We start from the raw sequence: 21,799 nt of genomic DNA on the forward strand, positions 1-21,799 counted from the left end.
ATCCCAATAAAGCTTGACTAATGAGTTGATCCACTAACGATGAACTAATAAAAAAAAGAAAAAAGTGGTTAATATGTTAAACTTAATGAGTTCAGTGCAACATTGGTATGTCACAGTTGTGTCATTGAGTTCTCTTTTGTTCATTGCTGGTTTCAAATCCATAGCAACTCAACAGTATGTTGCTGAAGACTTGGGGTAGAAGAATCATGGAAAATTTACATAGGTAATCTGATAAATAGTATATCACGTACGGTCATGTCCATCGTAAGTGGACATAATGTATATAATCTCTGATGCCACAAGTGACACTTCACTGGTGCCTTATTCGAATCTTAACTTTTTTTTTTTATATTAATGATTACACTAATATGCATTACTTATGGCTTCATAACAAAAGTCCTATGCATTACCCCTATGTATTATCCATTATCAAAGAAAGTCTAACCAGATTTTTTTTTTTCTCCTACTTGTATGTGCTCTGTGGGCAATTGTAGTTGTTGTCTTGGAAACAGACCTCTCCGCCATTCTGTGTGCGTTCTATCCCTGTGCTTATTTTTAGGGATTTAAAGAACACATCTATGGATGAAATTTAGGAATTTTAGGGAGCGTGGAGCCCGTAGCTCCGGGCCCAGGTTGCTCATATGCGACGTGAGGCGCACACCTCTTTTGACGCTCCTCACTTGAGGCCAACTCCCAGCAAGCCTTGTCTCATGCCAATTAAAGAGTGTACAAAGCCCGATGGAGCGACCCCACCTCCTCCACACTGCTCCGCTGCCTCCTGGACAGGGAGAATAAATACATTAAATGGTGTGATTAATCCATCTTTCAGAGCCATGGAAACAGTAAGCTGCCGGGCTGTGATAATAAAGACAGAGGTCCCAGAGGAAGGCTAGCATACGTGTTTGAGTGTGTGCCTGTGTGTGTGTGTGTGTGTGTGTGTGAGAGAGAGAGAGAGAGAGAGTGTTTATGGCTTATGAATTGTGGATAGCATACAGGGCTTTAGAAGGAGAGCTAGACCAACAACACAGCAGGAGGAGTCTCTTGGAGTGAGCCAGGCCTTTTAGTTCTCAAATTCTATATTTTACACTGTATTTTCTTCTCAAGTTAACCCCACCCCTCCTTAGTCATATGGAGATGTCTAAAAGGTTGTCTGTATTATAATATGTACAAAAGACCCATTTTGGAAACGTGGTTTTACTTTCCCTAAATGTCAATTACAATTTACAATTTACAATTTACAATGTACAATCTACATTACTTAGTTATGTAAGGATCTTCCATTACGTTGTCTCCTCTCTTCAGATGTTGTATTTTTAATGGAGGAACAAACTGAATGCCACACTCCTAAGCCGAAGATATGGTAGATCAGTCAGATCAGTCAGCTCTACCACAGTTCATGCTCAGCCCTGACTTTTTTTTTTTTTTTTTTTCCCTTTATGGATTTTATATCAGTCACGGGTTTGCATGGTGTCTGGGATGTCAGCAACCAGTGCCCTCATTTCGGTGTGAGATTTTACTGAAAATCAAAGCTGATTTCAGCGCTCGCAGTTTGACGCTAAAACCGCAGAGATGTTGAAAGAGAATTGCATCTCCGCTGTTCCCCCTTGTAATCTGGGCTACCTCGGTCTGTCCGCTCCCCTTCTTCCACTCCTAGAGGATATGCTGGCCTCCTCCTTATGCTCCTCCAGGATAAACTTCCTGCCAGAGCTGCCACCGCAGTGCCAGGTTGACGTGTTGGCCCACAGGGCCCGCTCAACTGGCATACTGTCAGGTATTACCATCCACAGTGTGTTATCAGGGCTGGAAACACGGTCTTACTGCCCTGTTTTGGTTGTTAGAGTATTCCAGTCCTTGTCCAGTCATCGTTCTCACTCGAATGCTATTTTTGAGGCATACAGTAGAATGGTGTTGGGTGTGTATTGAAAAATACATAAAAAGGATGCACAGACACAGTGGATATGTGCCATCGAAAAACGTCCCATCGCTTGACAAAACGCGTTCTTCTACTTTTAAGAAGAATCCAAATCTGCCGTTTGTTTATTTTTTTTTTTTGTAGGAGTGGTAGAGTTTTTGATGCCTTCATCTGATGTTCATGCCTCAGTAGAATGCCCTTAGGTGCCCTGAGAGAAACAGAAAGCCCTTTGGATGTGTGAGGTAAATGTCTCTGTCAGTTAGGAGCAGCCAAAGAGACAAGTGTAACCTTCTGGATGTGAAAGAGAAAACTCTTAAGAGTTGGTCCAGGCCCCACCGACAGGCAAGAGTATGCGCCTCTGATGTCTACCCGAAAGCCTGGAGATGCTGAGAGCAAAACTCTGGACGCAGCGCTTGGATCTTTTATTCATTCAACATGCACTTTGAGGCGGTAACACACCTCTCCCGATCCATTTTTCATTACGTTGGCAAAGGAACGGAAGCACCACTGATGAACAGAGAGCTAAGGTGTGGGCTGAATGCCATTTTTTTTTCTTTTTCTTGGATCGTTCACAGGTTCCTCATGCGTTGGGGTTTTTGTAGTCACACACAACCACCCCCACCCCTACCCCCACCCCCCTCCCATCAGATGTACAGCTTCAGTGTAGGGATCTGAGACAGATTGTATGGCGAGAAAGCCCTGAGCAGGGCCATAGGTTATCGAACAGCAAAAAAAACAAGACTGTTTCCATGTCCGTGGGGCCTTTTGACAGGTACTCGAATATACAGTATATGTAAGGGAGAGAGGAAGGAGAAAAAAAAAAGAAAAAAGAAAAGAAAAACCCGGCACGGGCAGACTGCTGCTGCACTTTTCCTGCTGGGAGACGGTAAACAAAAACAGGAGTTTGTTTCACTTCAATCAACTCAACTCCATCTCAGGTAAAACAGAAACCAACATCCTGTGTGTCTATATGCTATTGTTAACATTTGAACTGCCTCCTTTCTTTTTTTTTGTTCTGCAGTGAAGAGAGAGCAGTGGAGGCCCGACTTGCGTTTATTTATTTATTTATTTATTTTTTTGCAGGATGTCTTCTTCTTTGCCTGTATCGAGCCATAGCCGTCTGTCTCTTCCTCTCTGAACGGAGAGTGAGAAGGTTTCTTTGAAAGTGGAAGTGGAGGTGGAGCTCTTCTCATGTGACAGTGGTGGGCAGACTGCCATGGCCATGGTTGGATCTGATGCTTAGAGGTAGTGTTTGGTGCATTAAGTCTTTCCCTCAGACTGACAGGCTGATGGGGCTGTCTGAGAGCATTAGAGCCCACTCAGCCTCAGACAGCAACTCCTTCCCCATGCTCTCAAATGGAGCTGGGAGAGCTGCTCTCCCTACCCTGGGCAGACAGCTCCTGTGTGCCATGCCGGCTTGCCTGCGGGATGGAGGAAGGGCAATTAGAATCTGGTTTCAAGGTGGTTAAAGCCACAGGGATGCCATTAACCACTTTAACACCACAGAAGGGACAAGTGCTTCACTCTGGAAAGCTAAAATGGTCACTCTCCAACCCCATTGTCGTTACCACAACCTGCACTCTCTATCATAACATCTATTACCCCAATGATGATTTGTGTGTTTAGAGTGTGTGTGTGTGTGTGTGTGTGTGTGTGTGTGTGTGCTTGTGCGTGTTTTCACAGCTTTGTGGTTACCTCTTGTGTAGCTAACACAGGGTCAGATGAGCTTTCTGCATTAAGTGCTTTTTTCATCATCCAGTCATGGAATATTGTTTTTTGAATTATGTAGTGGTATTCTGCTCTGTTTTGCCTGGAAGTACACAATCACTTATGACGTGGCTTACGTAGGCCTGCTTGGTTTTTCTCCTTTCATACTCCTCTCTGTCCTAGTGTATGCTGTATATTCATATGTTGATTCTTACCAAACACCAGCAGGTGTGCCTACCACTTCTCTCTGCAAAGTCTATTCTTTTGGAAACAGGCATAATAGGTTTCTTCAGATCTAAATTGTTTTCCACCATTTTTTTTCTTCTTTTTTTCCCCCTCAAATAATGAGTTCTATAATAGGAACCATTGGAGTCCTTGAAAAATCAGGCTGTTCTGTGTTCTGAGAGGATTAAATGATTACCATCTCTCGGTGCTCCAGATCTTATAATCAAGTTCAGAATGGCACCAGATACCTTTACTGGAGTGATTAGAGGCTTTGTCACAGATGTACTGACTTAATGGAGCTCCTGGGCTTTAGGCTGAGGTTGGAGAATCTACAGAGGACGTTAGAAACATGGGGGAACTCTGAGGTATAATGTGGTCTGGCCCCAGCATTGAGGACTGACATATCAGATTCCAACACACCTCTCTACTCATGATCTATGTGGATCCTCTCTCGCCCTGGCAACAAGGGATTATGCATCTCTGTGGTCACACTACAGCAGCACCACTAAGCCGGGGATACACTGTTACACATTTCCCTCTTTAATCTTTTTTTTTTTTCCCTTTTTTTTTTTTCTGGGGCGAAATTTGCTCCCGGCCCTGCTGCGTGAAGCCGGGAATATTTACGAAATCCAGACAGGATCTTATCTGTCCTATAACGCATCGACTCTGTCGAGCAAATATGCTGGGATAATGTTTGTGGTTTTTTTTTTTTTGGGATAATGCTTCCTGGGATAATATTTTTTTGTTGCTGATTATGTAAATATTTATTCAAAAGTATATGGAGTAATTGAACGCTTTTTGCCAATGTGAGAGTGAACGGAGATTTTCTACCCTCAGCTGTAGACTTTTTAGCATTTATTGTTTGGCGATTTGTATAATTTTAGTGTCACAAAACAGTATTTTATTTAATATGACAATTCTGCAATTACTAGTCTGGAATTAGCTTGGAGATCTTTAAGTATCTGATAAAGAACTTTCATTTGTAACGAGTTATCAGCCCTGCTGTATGACATGCTGAAAGATTTGATCTTTAATGCAAGTTTTAATTGGGCTTTTAAGTCTTAATTCATGTAATTAAAATTCTTAATCTGCTTTATCCTGTCTATTTAGCTCAGGAAAAAAAAGTAATCTCTTTTGTTTTTCTGCATCATGCACCTATGAAAACGAGTTTCACCTGTGTAGAGTCTTACCAAAATTCTTGCATCTGGACCTTTCATCATTCTCTCTGAATTCTTTCATCACTCCATCATTCTTTAAAAACCTCTGAGTGGTACTTACCTGATCCCAGCACAGTTTAACCAGAGCAGTCCAGTGTTTCCACTCTACATCGCATGTTTTACTGATGGATGAAAGTCTTGGCTTTAAACAGTAGTGCAAATGCTGTGTCCTATTCTCAACCGATTTGCCATTTTCTCATTTCTAGCTCATCTGAAAAGCTTTAGGAAAAAAGATAAACATTCTAACATTACACTATCGTATAGATTAGTCTATAATCTGTCTCCTCATCTTTCTAAAGTACACAAAACAAACGCTGAAATTATAACAGGGTTTTTTTTTACACCAGTTTATTAACCAGTACCACTTTCTCACTCTAATTCTCACATAACTGAGACTTCAAACAGGATAATGGCAGCAACCCCTAGTAACAGTCCTGAAAATATGCAAGCTTTCTGTGCCTGTTTGACAAGGCACTGGGTATTTCTCTATATTTTGGATGATGTGAATGGATGTAATTAGCATCTTAATGAATGAATTGTGGAGCAGAACTGTTCAGCTTCTGCTCTTCGGAGAGGCAAAGTTACAAATGCCTTATGCTAGCTGGTGCCATCGCTCCCTGTCGTATTTGATGTATAAAACCTGTAATCACATCAGACAAAAGCTCAATCAGCCATGTTTTTCTCAACCGCAGACTGTTTACCCTTTTTTTGTGGCATATCTAGATTTCCATTTGTGCTGAAAATGTAAATACCTCTGAAACGAAGATTGTGGTTAAGTAAACACAGGACTAGGCGGTTTGTTTGTAAACGTACAATACCATCCTCAGTCTCTTATTCCCAGCCGTGCCCTCACTTGTGGAACCTCTGTAGTGGTCACCTTTCATATCTGCCTTAACGGTCTGGTTTTAAAGTGTTATTGTCGTGTTTAGGCTTTCCCTGATGGATAAAAGTCGTTTTTTAAAAAGCGTGCGGAGAAATTACTTGAATGAAACCTCCCGGTTTAAAACGGATTTCATTTTCATGTTTCCGTTACCAAAATACTTAGGTCTGCTCGAGCTGGTTCCATTCATACGTTCCCGTGTCCCAGGGCTGTAGAATGTGCTGAGTCACTGCACGCTCACAGCCTCGCTGGCAGGGGTGCTTTTGCGACAGCTGCTCGTCAAAGGAGATCTCCGGCGTGTTCTCGTCAGTGCTCAGATGAAGTACCTTTGAGTTGTAAGATCGAGTCATATCAGTCGGGGTTATACGGCACGGTTTTCCCCGTATCCACGCTTGGCCCGCCGCCTCGCGTTGCTTTTCCCTCTCTCTTTGTCAGGGCCACACAGAGAGAGAGAGAGAGAGAGAGAGAGAGAGAGACAGAGAGAGAGTGGTCAAAAGCATCACAAAGCACACTTTAGATCTGGCCTGTCTGCCCTCCCATATCAGACAGACTGAAAACACTGACCACAATGTTCCACTTTGAATTTTCAAAGTTCTACTTTGATATGTGTGGCTCTGAACTCATGACTGCAAGCTGTTTTTGCTCTTAGCCCTGCACAATCTCTCTCTCTCTCTCTCTCTCTCTCTCTCTCTCTCTTTCTCTCTCTTGCTCTCTCCTGGCTGTTCATCTTTTGCTCAGTTATCAAGAGTATTGTCTGCCATCAGCTTGGAGTTTGAACAGATGTTGTAAAGGTATAAATTTTTCCCCCGTGTGATTAAGCATTGTGTCATCACTGACTTTTAATGACTCTGGAGTACAACAAAAACCACTGAACAGTTCTACGCTCTTTCCGTGAGCCATCTGAATAAAACATTTTGTATCCACACGCCATTAATCAGTTTTAGAGAGACGCAACGCTAAGCTTTTTAAAGACTGTTTTTAAAAAGGAGTTTGAATTAAAAGCGTTCCTTTCGAGATGAGAAGGAGAAGGCCCATCCACGCGCTCCGAGATCAGACGACATCCGTACAGCTCTGTGAACTTCCAAAAATGAACAAGATAGAGATCAACCCCAAATTGTTTTAATTACAGTCCTGCTGTGTTTATCTTTATCCCTAGCTGTGTGTGTGTTTTATATTTTAAAAGCCTCCAGAACTCACTAAAGATGTCCAAAGGCAATAAACAAATTCAGAGTTTAAAAAAAAAAAGAAAAAGTGGAAAGAGGGAAGAGCTTTGCTCTAATACACTGGTACCCAGCATGCAACCTAATTTCACGTAATTACCATCAATCACCCACAACAATAAGTTCACCAAGCAGTGGAGGTTTTCAGTTTTTAAAAGTAGTGTGGGAAAATAAGTCAAAGTTCTTCTGTTTTTAGTATTTCTGTAAAAAAAAACAAAACAAAACAAGTTTCTCTCGCTCTATAATTTGATCTCCCAGTGGAATAAGCGTGTATATCCTGTTCCTGTTTCCCTGTGGATTCCAGCTCAGCTCTCCTTTGTTTGCTTGCTCGCATGCTTATTTATTTATTTGTTTGTTTGTTTGTTTGTTTGTTTATTTATTTATTTGTTTGTTTATAAGATTTATTGGGCCTTGTCAAGTTTTGACGTGCCACGTGATTCATGCTTCATTGTATTGCGATGATTTTTACAAGTAAACACTGTCCTTCGCTGTTTATAATACGGGCACACGATGGAATTTCATACTGGATTCTTAACCTGGGGAAAGGCATTATAATGTTAAATATCTGAGGGGTAGGAGTGCGTCTCTATCTGAAAGCATCGGTAGGCATTTAATGCAATGGCTATTGACAACCCCCACGCACGCTGCTACTCTCAAAGACCCATATTGTTCTTGACATTTATTTCCATGCTCCACATTTGAATTTCCTCCCAAGCATGTGTTGACTTTTCAGAGATGAAGAAAAGAGGAGGTTGGAAAAGGAAAAAAAAAAAAAAAAAAAAAAAAAAGAGAACATGTCCAAATGCATATGGACAATGACTCAAATGAAAATGTGCCCCGATGTCTCTGAGGCAAAAACAGGCCTCAGTTGATGTTTGCCATAGTCATTCTATTGTACTACTGTACAGTTTTCACAGCCAGAGCGGCCTTCTTTTCTACACTGTCTCTGCCAGTCTATAGACCTCTACAGAACCTCATATATCTATAGTTATATATCTAACTCTCTATATTAATCTGTATTTATATATCTATAAACACAAACACACACACACACAGAGTAGACACACTTTTTGAGATGGTTTAATTCAGCTCTCCCCTAAGCTTAAGCTTAATTAGTTTTGGCATTAATGACAAACAAAGGAAATGTCTGATAATCAGGAGAATGACCTTGATTTCATTTGATAGCATGAGGCACACCTTCCCATTGTTCATGCATGAGCCTGATCTGTATTCAAATGGAGGGGGAAATATGTCAGCTTTGAAGCAATGTAGAGTGGCATATGTCCCCCTCAGAGAGTAAGAGAGAATATGTCGTTACTCTGCCGAATCTCTCAGGCAGTAAAGTCTAGACAGTAAAGAGAAAATGAATTAAAAACACAAATTCCCAACAGCACACTGAATTTGCCGCTTTTCTGACAGTAGGCGTCTCAGCAGGCCTCCCTAAAAGATGAAGGTCTTTTATGCTGCCGGCATGTGACAAAAGAAATAGGGATACAGTAAGGAAGCAAAGAGGCGTATTTTAAGATACAAAGAGAGTGTTCCCAACAGCCGCAAAACACAGAGGAACATCCACCAAGAACAGAGGAGAATGAATAGGTGGTGGATCAGCAGGCTTCTTCAGCTAGAGAATATAAGGCTTTTGATCTGAATATGTATCCAGAACACTGATGGTCTGTGTGTGTGTGTGTGTGTGTGCGCGCACGCGTGTTTGTGTGCACGCGTGCGTGTGTGTGCGTGTGCGCGCGTGTGTGTGCGAGCGTGTGTGTATGTGCGCGTGTATGCGCGAGTTTGTACGTGTACACGTGCGTTTACACTTACCTGAAGGATCTTGCTCTGGGGTGTGTGTGGGTGGGAGTGTGCGAGTGTGTGGGCCTGTGTGTGTGTGTTTGTGTGTGTACTGTACATACTTTCCACACAAGTTTCCAAGCTGGGCAGGTGTTGGAAAGGTTTTTCTGTGAGCCTGTGGTGTCTGCTTAGAAATTCTCTTTTCTCTCTCTATTTGATTTCATATTTTGGACTCCCCTCAGGTGTCTGAGATGGAGTGTTAATGAAAGCTGTGAGGAACCCTGGTGACGTCCCATCACTCCACAGACCCTGGCCCAGGCAGGAGAGCCCCACTCCAGCTAATCAGCAGAGAAGACAGCTTGTACGAAAAGCTGTCATCCCTCGCTCTTCGATTGCAGGGTCATTTCATCCCCAGCAGGGTCTCCTCAGATAGAACCTCATTTCTTTACTATACTCACACACCCACACACACTCATACACACTCACACACACTCACACTCTCTCTCTCACACACACACACACACACACACACACACACACACACACACACACACACACACACACACACACACACACACACACACAGAGTCTACAGAAAGTGAACAGTTTGAGGTTGAAGAACACACTTTTATCCTTTATCTAAACTTAAGGCCAAATTTTTTCTCCTGGAGACCATGGCCCTATACTCTGATGCGTAACATTGAGCTGATGTAGCTTCGTGAGTGTTTTCCTCTCAAGGGATAGTGAAGAGAAGAACTGATTACTCAGTAAATCTGAATCTTTTTTTCTTTTTTTTTTCTTGTACCTACGTGATTCTGAGTCAGGGAAAAAACACAATGCCGGCAGTGAATCAGCACACGATGTTATAACACCTGTGGTCGGACACTCGGTACCCTTGTACGTTTTGAGGTTTTTTGGTTTTTTTTTTTTTTTTCCCCCGGGTGAATCCTTGCTTGTCCGTGAAATCCGAAATCTCTCTTTGACTTTGTATTCCATTAAGAGGCTTTGCTTTTTGGAGGCCTCTGAAGTGCGGTGAGCAGCAGCCTGGAGGAGCTGAGTGTTTGAATAGAGGAGATGAGTCAATAGACGTTGGAGGAGTGAGTGAGTGAATCTGAATAGACTCCAGAGCCCTCTGAGTCCTTCTCATTACCATGGCAGATTAAACAAGTGGGCAAATGTGATGATTAGTCTGCTTTATTGAAGGAGCTTCAGTTATTTCTCCATTTTCTGCGCCGCTTTTTTAGAGACTCTTGTTAAATTAGGAAGTCGTCTAAACAGTGGATTGGTCTTTCCCGAAGCAAAGCGCGATTTTGAATGGAAGCCTGTGAAGGGGAGGGGGACGAGACGGGCCGGGGGGGGGGGGGGGGGGCCGGGGGGTGGTGTTAAGTCGAGGAGTTACTACGAAGACGACAGGAAATGACACGATTGCTAAATGGAACCCGGTGGCTTGGGACAGCGCCGAGGCCAACATGCAGTTTTTTTTTTTTCTGAAGGGGGATAGGACGCGGATTTAAATAAATTGACTTTCTCCCTTCATCGCTTTGACTAAAACAGATTGTAGTTGAGAGGTCTTGCGGACAAAGCAAGCCGTAAATATTTATTCAAAACCCATCGACTTAGAAAGAAGAAGGAGGCTATCTACCCTTTACCATTTTACGTTTGCATGGTCCAAGAAACTCTGCTTCTCTCTCTCTCTCTCTCTCTTACATAATCTGTTAACCAGCTGCAAGCCCACAGAGCAAATTGCTTCGGCCTTCATTTGTCCAACAAGTTTCTCAAGAATGGTCACCCGCGCGTCTTTTTTAATTCCCTGTAAGAACCTGCTGCCTCAGTACCTCGAATCAGAGCAGATGTGGAAAATCGCTGTGATCCTCTATTAAATGAGAAAGAGAGAGGGAGAGAGAGAGAGAATCACAAGATGCACACAATGTAGTCATCAATCTTTTTCCTCCTAGAAAGCCGTTTTAATTTATACCGGCGAGCAGCATGTTTTACAGCCCGGTTTTGCTTCCATAGCATTGTCCTTAAATGTGTCAGAACTGGAAGGGTGGCATGAATACATTATTGGTTTCTTCTTTCAATATGCTTGTGTTTTATGCAATAATGTAAGATGCAGAGATGGAGTACCTTGTTTGTGTTTGAGAGGAGTAAGTGAATGTATGAGCCTGCCTGTGTGTGTGTGTGTGTGTGTGTGTGTGTGTGTGTCTTTTCCTCTGACTTAAGCCTTGGCAGCCTGTCTGTGTTTTTTGGCATGTGTGCTCTCCAGAGAAGCGTGTGTGAGAGCCTACTCTGGGAACAGTTTAGTTTTCACAACACTCCTGTAGAAACTGTAAGGATAGACTGTCCCTCTTGGCATTGCTCTCTTCCCTATTGACTGACTGTGGCACAAAAAATGTGAAAGACACACAAAGACAGACAGAGAGAAAGAGAGAGAGAGAGAAAGAGAGAGAGAGAGAGAGAATGAGAGGGACAGAGAAAGAGAGAGAGGTGATGTCAGACACTGAGAGAAAAGCATAGCATCAGGAGGAAAAAGTTCATCAGACGCACTGATGAGTTTTGACATGTAAATGATAGAGTTTATTACATCGGACACTGTTTAACCACTTATGTCTTACATCTTTCGCTGGCCTCATTTTACGACCTGCCCTCCAAGAGTTTTTCCCAAAAATTGGAGAACTTGCGCTCTAACCCCGTTCCCAATACTGCACCAATAATCTGGGGATGTCGTTAAAGAGACTACGAGCATAGCAACAGCGGTGCACTAGGATGCATTCCGCTCTTAAGCTGCTTTGGGATTAGGCATGTATGTGTTGGGATTAGAATGTATGGATGCGTGTCGTACACTGGGTCGACATAACCCGAGACTTGTTTGCAGGCTCTGCAGGTACCGCCAGAGCTCGGGCCCAGTCGCCTGTGACAAAGGCATCAATATCATGTCTCGGGGCCGCGGTCTGGGAGAGAATTCTGCTGCACATTTCACAACTCCCATTGATGCTTTCGGCTGTTGCCATGACAGCCACTCGCAGCGCTTTCAACGGGAGTGATTTAGTTAATGTATATAAAAAAAAAAAAAAAAAAGGCTCCGTTGCTGTAACATCTCTCCATCGATCAGGGAGAAAACATCGGGCTCCGAGATCAGTCGCCTATCCCACCCTCCGCCTCCTCCCCCCCCACACCCCCGCCCTCACGGTCAAAGGATGAGACAGCGAGAGAGGGAAAGACGGAGAGAGAAGAAGAGCTAAAAGAGAGAAGCAGTCCTTAAGGATTCCCAATTAAGCCAATCAGAACACAGCTCAGTGAGAGGGATTGCTCTTTTGTCTCTGCTGCGGCGAGAGTTGAATGTTTTCGTTTGTTAGGCTGCTTGCGTCTCCCTCTGATTGCTTCTGTCGTCTCACGCCAAATACAAAACACCCACAGTTGTCCCCCTAGTTTGGCACAACTCTCAAACAATCTCAAATTCTTTCTTTTTTTTTTTTCTTCTTCTTTTTTTTCTTTCTTTTTTTTTTTTCGACACAATCGCCGCATCAGTGCATTATTGCCATAGAATCCGCTGGAATAATAAAGTATAAACTTTGAGAACTTTGTTTACCAACTTCACGTGTGCTGAATTGCTGTGTGCCAAAACCCTGGGGTTAGCGTGTGTTTTTTGCGGTCTAAGATCCCGTCAGGTTGGTGGATTGGCATGTGCAGTGGGATAGGGCACACAGGAGGTTTGGACTGGATCTTTTCTCTCATTTTTTTTTTTTTTTTGCATGGTCAGTACGGGAGCTATAGTGAGCTATAGTGTACCCTGACAGTGACAGAGTAGCGCTTGCATACTTCCATGTTTTCCTCTCCCCTTTCTGTCTGCTCTCTGTTTACAAAAAAAAAAGAAAGAAAGAAAGAATAGCCAAACCAAGCAACATTCAGATTAATGCACCTGGGCCTCGGGTGCGTTCCGATGATGTCATCACCGGCTCCTGGAATGGTCGCAGCGTTCTTCCGCAGGGAACGCTGCTGCTGAGAAGTGAGGCAAAAACCCATCGGTCAGGCAATATTTCTATCAATTTGGAGTTGTCCGTTTCTTGCAATTCCACATTGATTTTTTCCTCTCTTAGCAAAAATCCTGTATAACTAAAATGACACACATATCGTTCATTTTAAGTGCGTTTAGATGAAATTTAAGTTTAAGTTTTATGTTCCTCGCACTTGAAGAGCACAGAGAGAAAAGTGTGACATTTTGATTTTTTTTTTTTTTTTTCTAAGAGGGGTCCAGAGAGCTGAGCTGGCTGGTTGTCTGCAAGGCTGGTGGGCTGACTGTTTCACAAATACAGCTGCCACACCGCGCAGTAATGAGAAACAACATCCCAGAACTGTGCGCCATTATTCTGATTACGACGGTATTCTAGCTATGACAATGCGGTAATTAGACGATCTGCATGCTTCGGTGAGCCTTCATCATAGGCCGGCCTTCCAAGAAATTCCTCATCTCTCGCTGAAGGCTAATAAACTCTCTGTGGTATTTCCCGCCTGTGGAGCGCACCGTCCTGCGTATGTGGGCAGGGATGTCGTTTCACCACTGTTCACAGCGCCACCTTTAGCCAGCCACCGGCATCACACAGAATATCAGTAACACTGAGCCATTTACTAGTATACCCAGTTTACAAGAGGCTGGGGCTGCCCATCCTGGTCCTTGTCACAGCAGAACCAATGACCTGCTTTACACAATGATTGACAGCGCTAAGCTCGTCAAGCTTGAGAGGTTGTCAGATCAAGAACAAGCCCAGGAACCCATTCATATCTGTTCAATACTTAGTATTGTTAAGCCCATAGAGACACGCGACACTGGCTCTTTGAGCCACGCTCTGTGATCTGGCAGAATGCCTGTCTGATTTGATCATTTCACTTCAATGTTACTATTACATCAGTCAGTCAAACACAGTCCCATGTAAAACGGTCAGTGTCGCTGCTTAATTCGATTGTCAGCGAGTGCATTCCTCTTCACATGCACGATTATGCTGGCCCTAATCAAGCTCTAATGGCACGCTTGCCGTTATGCTCACAGAGTGGGTCGGCCCAATTCAGAGGTAATATGTACTGTCTTATTTGAAGTGCTTCCTTTAGTTGTTTAATTGACGCCTGTAACACGGGCATTAAGGAATCTAATTCTCTCTATTCTGCTGCTGGGTTATGTGACGAGGGCCACAGTGACACCCCCCCCCAATCCCCCATCACTTTCTCTGTCTTTCCCTTCATCGCTTCTTCTCTTTCTCTGTCTCTGATTGCCTGTCTTTATTATTGTCTGTTTATCACAGTCTGTCTCTCTCTCTCTCTCTCTCTCTCTCCTTCTCTCTCTTTGTTTCTCCTCCTTGACTGATAGGAGAGCAGTGGAGAGGTGACGGAGCTCTGGAGAGATGGCGTGGAGGATGATCTCGATGGTCCTCCTCCGCGGGGAGGACGGCATTAGACTCTAATTAGATCGGTGCCACACTTTCATTTGAATGGGAGTCAGTGGCATGGAACGGGGATGTGTGATTTTCCAGTTGCTGAATGCTTAATGTTGTTTTAATTCTCCTCCCTGTTGCTACCAAATTTCCCTCACATCTGCTGTGTTTGCACTCCATCAGTCTGCTGCTCGCAGTAATAGAGAAATCACACCGAGGGAGAACTAGGCAACGAAAAAAAAAAAAAAACCCAAGGCCCCCCCCCCCACCATGAATTTTCCACCTCATATTGGCTCATTTGATTTTGTACTCATCCGCAAAAGGAAGATCGGCTCTCTGCGTCCCATTTCTCATGCACATTGTCTCTGTCCGTCATTACAACACTCACTTAACAACTTCTCCGTACGTCCATTTTCGGCCGGCTGGTGCCTCACACAGATTTGCATGTTAAATTGAATGACTATAAGGAGCTGAGGGGAGGAGAGCCAGTGTGTGGGAAATGAGAGATTCCACTTGAATGAAATGGCTCTTTCTGTTTCATCTGTAAGTGAGAGGTGGCGAGAGTGAAAAAGGCTGCTCCATTGCGCTGTAATGTCCTTCTCTCCTCCACTGACACGATTCAATTTGCTCACGCATTGCCTTTATCCGCTCGTTTTGTCATGAATGACTCATCCTGTGATGTGATCAAGTGGCTTTTGCTGCGAGAGAACAGAGAAGCACTTTCCTCTATTTCTTTTTCTCTCTCCTTCTCTCTCTCTCTCTCTCTCTCTCTCTTTCTTTTGCTCTCTCTCAATTGCTTGCTCTCCTCTTTCTCTCTCTCTCTCTCTCTCCCTCTCTCTCTTGCTCCCTTCCTTCTCTCTCTCTCTCTCTCTTTCTTTTGCTCTCTCTCAATTGCTTGCTCTCCTCTTTCTCTCTCTCTCCCTCTCTCTCTCTCTCTCCCTCTCTCTCTTGCTCCCTTCCTCTCTCTCTCTCTCTCTCTCTCTCTCTTTCTCGGAAATCGCGGATGCAATAAATTTTGACTGAAGTCATAAATGGTCATAAATGGGCTTAAAATTGGCTGTGTGCAACATGATATTTAATGCTCATATCCGAGCGTCTTGGTAGATAGCGACCAAACTCCCGGTGACCACACCCACCGTGACCCGACCGCGTTCGTAGCATCCGGACCCGTTTACTCGTGGCTTTTGGTCTCGGGCCGTCCTTGATGTCCCCGAAATCATTTCTTGAGAGGCTGTCCATCAAATATATCAAACAGTGCATAAACTCTGGATATAATTGAGCTGATCCCTTCTGCTTAAGCCGAGGCTGTGGGCTGCTACTGCAGGCGCTGCTGCGCTTTCCCCCTCAGGGCTGATAAAAGACTCAGTCAGCTGAAAACGCGAGGCTCTCCTCCCTCCCACGCCCAGCACCTGTCCTGCCGTACCACCTCCAGCGGGACGTGAAATAAGTCAAGCACCAGCCTCGCTGGGGTCAATCAGACAGTGCTCAGTGCTGCAGTCTGGATGACTGGCATTCACCACTGTGAGAGAAGAGCAGCGTAACTCTACCATGTTCACTGTCATTCAACCAGTCACTGTACGCCCATCTCGGCAGCTCAGAAAGAGAGAGAGAGAGAGAGAGAGAGAGAGAGGGAGAGGGAGAGAGAGAGACTGAAGGAGACTGAAACTGTATTGCTCACCTCTCAACAGTTTGACTCTGTGTCTGTTTTGTGGCTGTATTCTGTGTAGATATATAGTGTGACATGTACCAAGGCCAATAACTCTTTATTCTTTGATGGATGGATGGTACATAAAGACTGCACAGCAACTACATTGTTCATCAAAGGTTCAAAATCATATGTGTGAACACCTGCAAATTTCAGAAGTGACGCAAAGAATCACACTAATTGCAGTCTCTCACATAACAGTTTATGTATTTCACAGCAATTGTAACATAACCAGCTATGACTGTGTGTGTTGTGGATGTTACAGCGTCATGGCTTGGCGGCTTTCTCTGTCAGTCTCTGTAAAGTTAATGTTATCCAAATGCTCAGCCTCATATTAGTCTCATTGCCATATGTTTTATTGACACATCAAAGTCTGCCAACAGCTTGCATCAGTAAAATTTGAGTGGATCGATATTATGGAAAATATCCACAATAAAGCAGCGTGCGGTCTCTCCATTAAAGAAGATATGTCATATATAAAATTTGAGGGAAGGAAATGTGATGGACATTCATTATTCAGGACTGTGTTTATTGCTCTGTGCCCAGTTTTCTTTATAATTTCATACTGTTTACTGACAGCTATTCGATATTGCCTTATTCCGAGCGCGCTCCCTTTTGCAGTTTCCATAGTCTGTTCCCATTCTGTCCTTCATTTTGGCTTTTTCTTCCAATATTTCAGGTTGCTCTGCACTCCATCCACATCCGATTTTGACTTATCTTGATCCGTAAACAAATAATGTCAAACCCGCACCTGCAGGATCCGATAGAATTTCACTCTAGGCTGTTTACTCTGAATAGCAAAGCACCTTCCATTAGGAGGATCTATTTTTTGTTTGTTTGTTTGTTTGTTTTGTTTTTTCTTCTTTTTTTTTTCTGCGTTATGAGTAATTCCGTCGATTTTCTCCTCCTGCACAGGCACGTGGATCAGGACTCTGATGGCCACCTCAGTTTTAAGGACTTTGAGAATGTGATCAGCTATGGTCAAGCCAACAGCTGAGGCGTTAGTGGGAGCGAGCGAGAGAGGAGGACATTGGGAATTGTACCGTCTGCAGAGACAAAGATACACGACCTGGGTATTAACCAAACCGCTCACTCTGTTTTTGTTTTTTTCACTTAACTTCTGGACAGGTGAACCTTTTCATAGCTCTCTCTCTCTCTCTTTCTTTTGGTGAGTCCTAAGCCCTTAAGAGAGCGCTATCCAAAACTGAGCAGAGAAAATGCGATTAACCTCAAATACTTGATGTCTGAGTTTGATGATGAGTTTTGGTGTTCTATTGATCCAGCTGGTCCGAGGCTACCTGTTGTAACGGAGAGACGTATGTTTCTATTGTACAGTTGTCTTACAAACTGCATTAAGGGCAAAGCAAATCTCACAGGCTGTGACTCAGAGACCGAGAGAAGATCTCATTCTTGTCTGCCCTGATATATTTTGGTTCTTATATTTGAAATGCTCTCCGGGTGTTAACCCGAGACTTCTTTTTTTTTTCTTTTTTCGCTCCTGCTGTTTGTCACCTCCAACTTATTAAACTGAATGCAATATTGGATGTCTTTTAATCCACTCGCTAAATCCACTTCCACCTGAGCAACAGACAGGTTCCTTATGAAATTGAATATTAACAAGCCAAATCAGATTCTGTTTTTTTTTTTTTTTTAATCAGTGTTGCACAAAAGGACCCTTCCACAGCTGTATATTCAAAAGCCCAAAACGCACACTTCTGGGGGGATTTCTCTGAGATGCCTCCTGTTACACACGATTATGAAACTGTAAATACTTGTTTGTGTTTTGAGAGATTTACTGTACTCCCGTCTGAATAAAGATTAATTTGTTTTTGTAATCAGTCTCGAGTTCTCATCTGTACAAGCGGCGCGCTGCACACAAGCCTTCTTCCCGCAAATCCAGCAGAGAGCTCAAGGAGCACAGAGCGAGGAAATGAACTTGGAGGAACAGAAAAAAAAAAAAAATCATCATCCAATACTTCTTTTTTTTTTTTTTTTGAAATCAAATACATGTTTAATCCATGTATGAGCTCATTTTCAGGAACAGTCTGCTCTTCAAATATATGTACAGACACAGGCTAGTTAAATATTCACCTTCTTTTTTCGGTGCCTGATTAAATGAACCCAACAGCTGCATTGTGTTTGTCACAGGAAGCACAGTGCAGGCATGCCAAAGTGATACACGTTCAGAAAAAGAAAAAAAAAAAAATGGCACTGTGGTACAATGTGGCTTCAATCTGAGTTCTGCCAATATAATGAAAAGCTGAAAAATAACACGCCGCGTGTCTCCTGTTTGTGCCAAGTTTGTGGGAGAATGGACCACGTTCCATTGTGCTCCTAGCATTTCTTTAATCGCGTCTGAAGCTAGCAGAAGCTCTCTCTCTCTCTCTCTCTCTCTCTCTCTCTCTCCCTCTCTCTCTCTTATTCTTTTCTGTTTTGAATTAAGTTACTGCCTTGGAGTCGAAAGGGAAAAAACAATCATTGCAAAACTGACAGTTTAGATTCAACTCAGACCCCAGGGGTTATTTATTTACCGGTATTTTTCTTGTGACACAGACAGCAACATAACTTTGTATTGCTGAGCGCCATCAGAGTAAGGAGGAGGAGAGGTGTTTGCGCTCGTTAAAACCGCCTGAGCGTGTTTATATGTTAGTTAACAGTTTAAATTGGACCTCGCAGGTTCCTATAACCCCCACCTCGGCCACTCGGGGGTGAAGATTGGAAGGGGGTGTGTGTAGGGAGGCAGGGGTTGGGGGCCAGTATGAATCAGCACTTCCGCCGCCTCCACTCGGCTATATACGTCTGCCTGACAGGTTCAAGTGTAGAACAGCTCATATCTATGACTCCGTTCAAGTGTAAACACACATGTGCAGTAAGAGTGTGTGATTACATAAACTCTGTGTGTGTGTGTGTGTGTGTGTGTGTGCGTGTGTACGCGTGTGTGTTTGTGTCCCTAAATGAAGCTGTCCACGACCAGGCTGTCTGTACATTTAATGGCTGCCTGCAACTGTATGGAAATGAGAAGAAGAGCGGGAGCTCTGAAGGAAGGAACAGAAAAGAAAAAAAAGAAAAGGAGAACATGGAGAGGATGAAATATCATTAATCAAGCCTGGCAGATACAAATGAGGGACCTTGCTCCCCCGCTCTACCTGCTCGCAGATACAAAGTGTCGCTACAGACTCCCGCGCCCGAGAAGAAGAGAGGGAACGTGTTCTCTCTCTCTCTCGTTCGACACTTCGTCAGGCTGGGGGCTTGTTTACGTCTCTTCTGTCCAGGTGACACCAGTCAAGCGGGGGGGTGAGAGGTGTCAGAGAACAGCTCCGACAGGGCCAACCTGCTGGTTCTTTTCTGCTGTGTTAACGGCGGCAAAGGCGGCGTTGACGTGGAGCTCACAGTCCTCTCGCGTCCCGGGGAAATATTTATGTATGCTGCCACTAAATGGAGGGCTGCACAGATGCAGTGAGGTGAAATGAGATCAGAAAATGGAGAAGACCCCCCCCCCTACTCCTCCTCCTCTTCAGATCATATTCTCTCCTTGGCACAAAGCAGATGATATTTATTGATTCATTTATCTGGCCAGGGGATGCACATAATGACCCTCTAGTTTTAGATTTCCATATTCCCACCACTATAGTTCTTTTTTTTTTCTCTCTCTCTCTCTCTCTCTTTTTTTATTGCCTAAGGATATAGGTCAACCAGAGCTAAAGAGGAATCTCGGTCTCGAAATGCCGCCAGAGCCCAATGTCCGTTCTTACATTCTTATCCGACCATTCCCAACCGTTTAAGTGTTTTTTTAAGAGTACATATACCATCAAATATGAGCTAGCATCTTCAATAATATTTAAGTAAATTAAAGACTATAAAATGCTTCTCTGCTTGTTTTTCTTTGCTGCCACCAGCAGTTGAATCAACCACAGTTTGTAGAAAAAGAAAAAAAAAAAAAAGAAAAAAAAAAAATACCCCATGAGCACATACAACTCAGATTGCTGTTGTCACTGATGAATGCAAACTGTGAAGGCGAGTTCTGAGGCAGAATGAACATATTGATTTTCCTATGGGGAGCCTATTAAACATGATTTATAGATACTTTTCTCATTCTTTCACCCTTAAGCTGAGTTTAGCCACACAAGAGCGCAAATATAACGGAGAGGATGGCTAAGGAATTTCGAATGATTTACAGACACTGGACAAAACTCATTCGCCTTACGATGCTACAGCCATTGCTCACAAACATAGATCAAGTCTTTCAATTAAGGATTCGCTTCTCGACTTTTCTCTCTCCACAGGGTTACGGAGTTATGATCCAGCTGAACCTTTTAAAGACATTTATGTGCTTGTAATATAGTGAGATAATTTACTAGAACTCAAAACGTGTTGGCATTGGTAATAAGCGTCCGCTATTTTGTTTATTCTTTAGACTTAAAACTGTTTCGATGAAACATCAGTGAATTTATGAAAGGGGCAGTGGTCATTAAAAACATTTATGTTGAGTTTATGGAAGCACCTTGACCTAGTGTTTAGATTGAGTTGAGTTGGAATGATGGTAAAATGCAGCTGTCTTACATATGGGAAAATGTCAGTCGTATCATCAGTAAATTAAGAATTTACTCATGATTATGCTTTGAAGTCATATTAATTAGCTGATTACTCTTTGAAGTTCCATTAATGAGGTAGCATTGCAAATCCCCTCTGTGTAATACAGTGATATGTTGCACAGGGGACTCTGCCTGTCTGCTCTTTTTTTTTCTCCCTCTCTCTCTCTCTCTCTAATTTGAATAACAGCTAAAAAGGCAATGCAGTCGGCAGTTAAACCTGATAGCATGCAGTCAGTGAATGACGTGGAACCCAGCGGTGTGGCCCCCACTCCCTTTCCCTTTGCTCTTTGTTATTTCTGCAGTGGCTGAGTGCATTCTCAGAGAGCACTAATTATATTTGCAAACAGAACACGACCTGTTGAAATCCATATTACAGTATTACAGGAGGTTTGACTCAATTAACCTGAGTAAATAGCACTAGCTGCTACTAAAGAGGCCCCTTATCACCGTTATTATACTCCTACAGCATTAAAAATGTGCGCTTTCTTCAGTCTCAATTTCACCGTGAAAGGACCAGAAATGTAATTTCACCTTCACACTGGACCTTCAAACTTTAAAAAAAAAAGAAAAAAGAGCTGTCACATTATAAAATTGAAATGCGTTGCAGGCAACCTGACAGGTACTCAGTTATTCATTCAAAACTGGTGACATATTTTGCATATGTGGTGAGTCTTAAACTATACATTAACACATTTTAACTTTTAAAAATGTTTCAATTAAAATTTAGAATATTTTATTTCAGAAACTAAAAAAAAAGAGGAATGAAGTTGTTGTGTCTTTCCACTGTCTTCTTACTTTGAAAGCAAGGTCTATATATACAGACATTCAGTTTACAGTGGGAACTGAAATAGAACTACCCACATAGTGTCTTCATTCAGACAGCCAAACCATAAACCACTTCTCCTTCACAATGAATTCAATGTATGTTTTGAGGTGTTTAAACAGATTCCCAGAACTTGATTATAAGACAGCGGGATTCCACACCAGAGGAAATTCTAATTTTGGAGACTGGTCTCTGCTGTTGTGTTCCCTCATTTTCACAAAGCAATCTCCTACCTAGTCACTCCATATGCAACAAACCATTTCAAAACACAATTATTGTGTCGCACAAATGGCGCTTCATTATGTATTCA

The 21,799-nt window shown here is 43.0% G+C and overlaps 1 protein-coding gene across 1 annotated transcript in view; it reads left to right on the forward strand.

Annotated features, from left to right (window-relative positions):
- Nucleotides 1-17,071, forward strand: part of efcab11 (EF-hand calcium binding domain 11) — a 34,602-nt gene extending 17,531 nt beyond the window's left edge. Inside the window, exon 6 of the mRNA XM_030788523.1 lies at nucleotides 16,990-17,071. Coding sequence (XP_030644383.1) covers nucleotides 16,990-17,071 — 82 coding nt within the window. The remainder of the gene's footprint in view (nucleotides 1-16,989) is intronic.
- The last annotated feature ends 4,728 nt before the right edge of the window (nucleotides 17,072-21,799 follow it).

This window comes from Chanos chanos, chromosome 1 (assembly GCF_902362185.1).
Source record: "Chanos chanos chromosome 1, fChaCha1.1, whole genome shotgun sequence".
Lineage (NCBI taxonomy): Eukaryota > Metazoa > Chordata > Actinopteri > Gonorynchiformes > Chanidae > Chanos > Chanos chanos.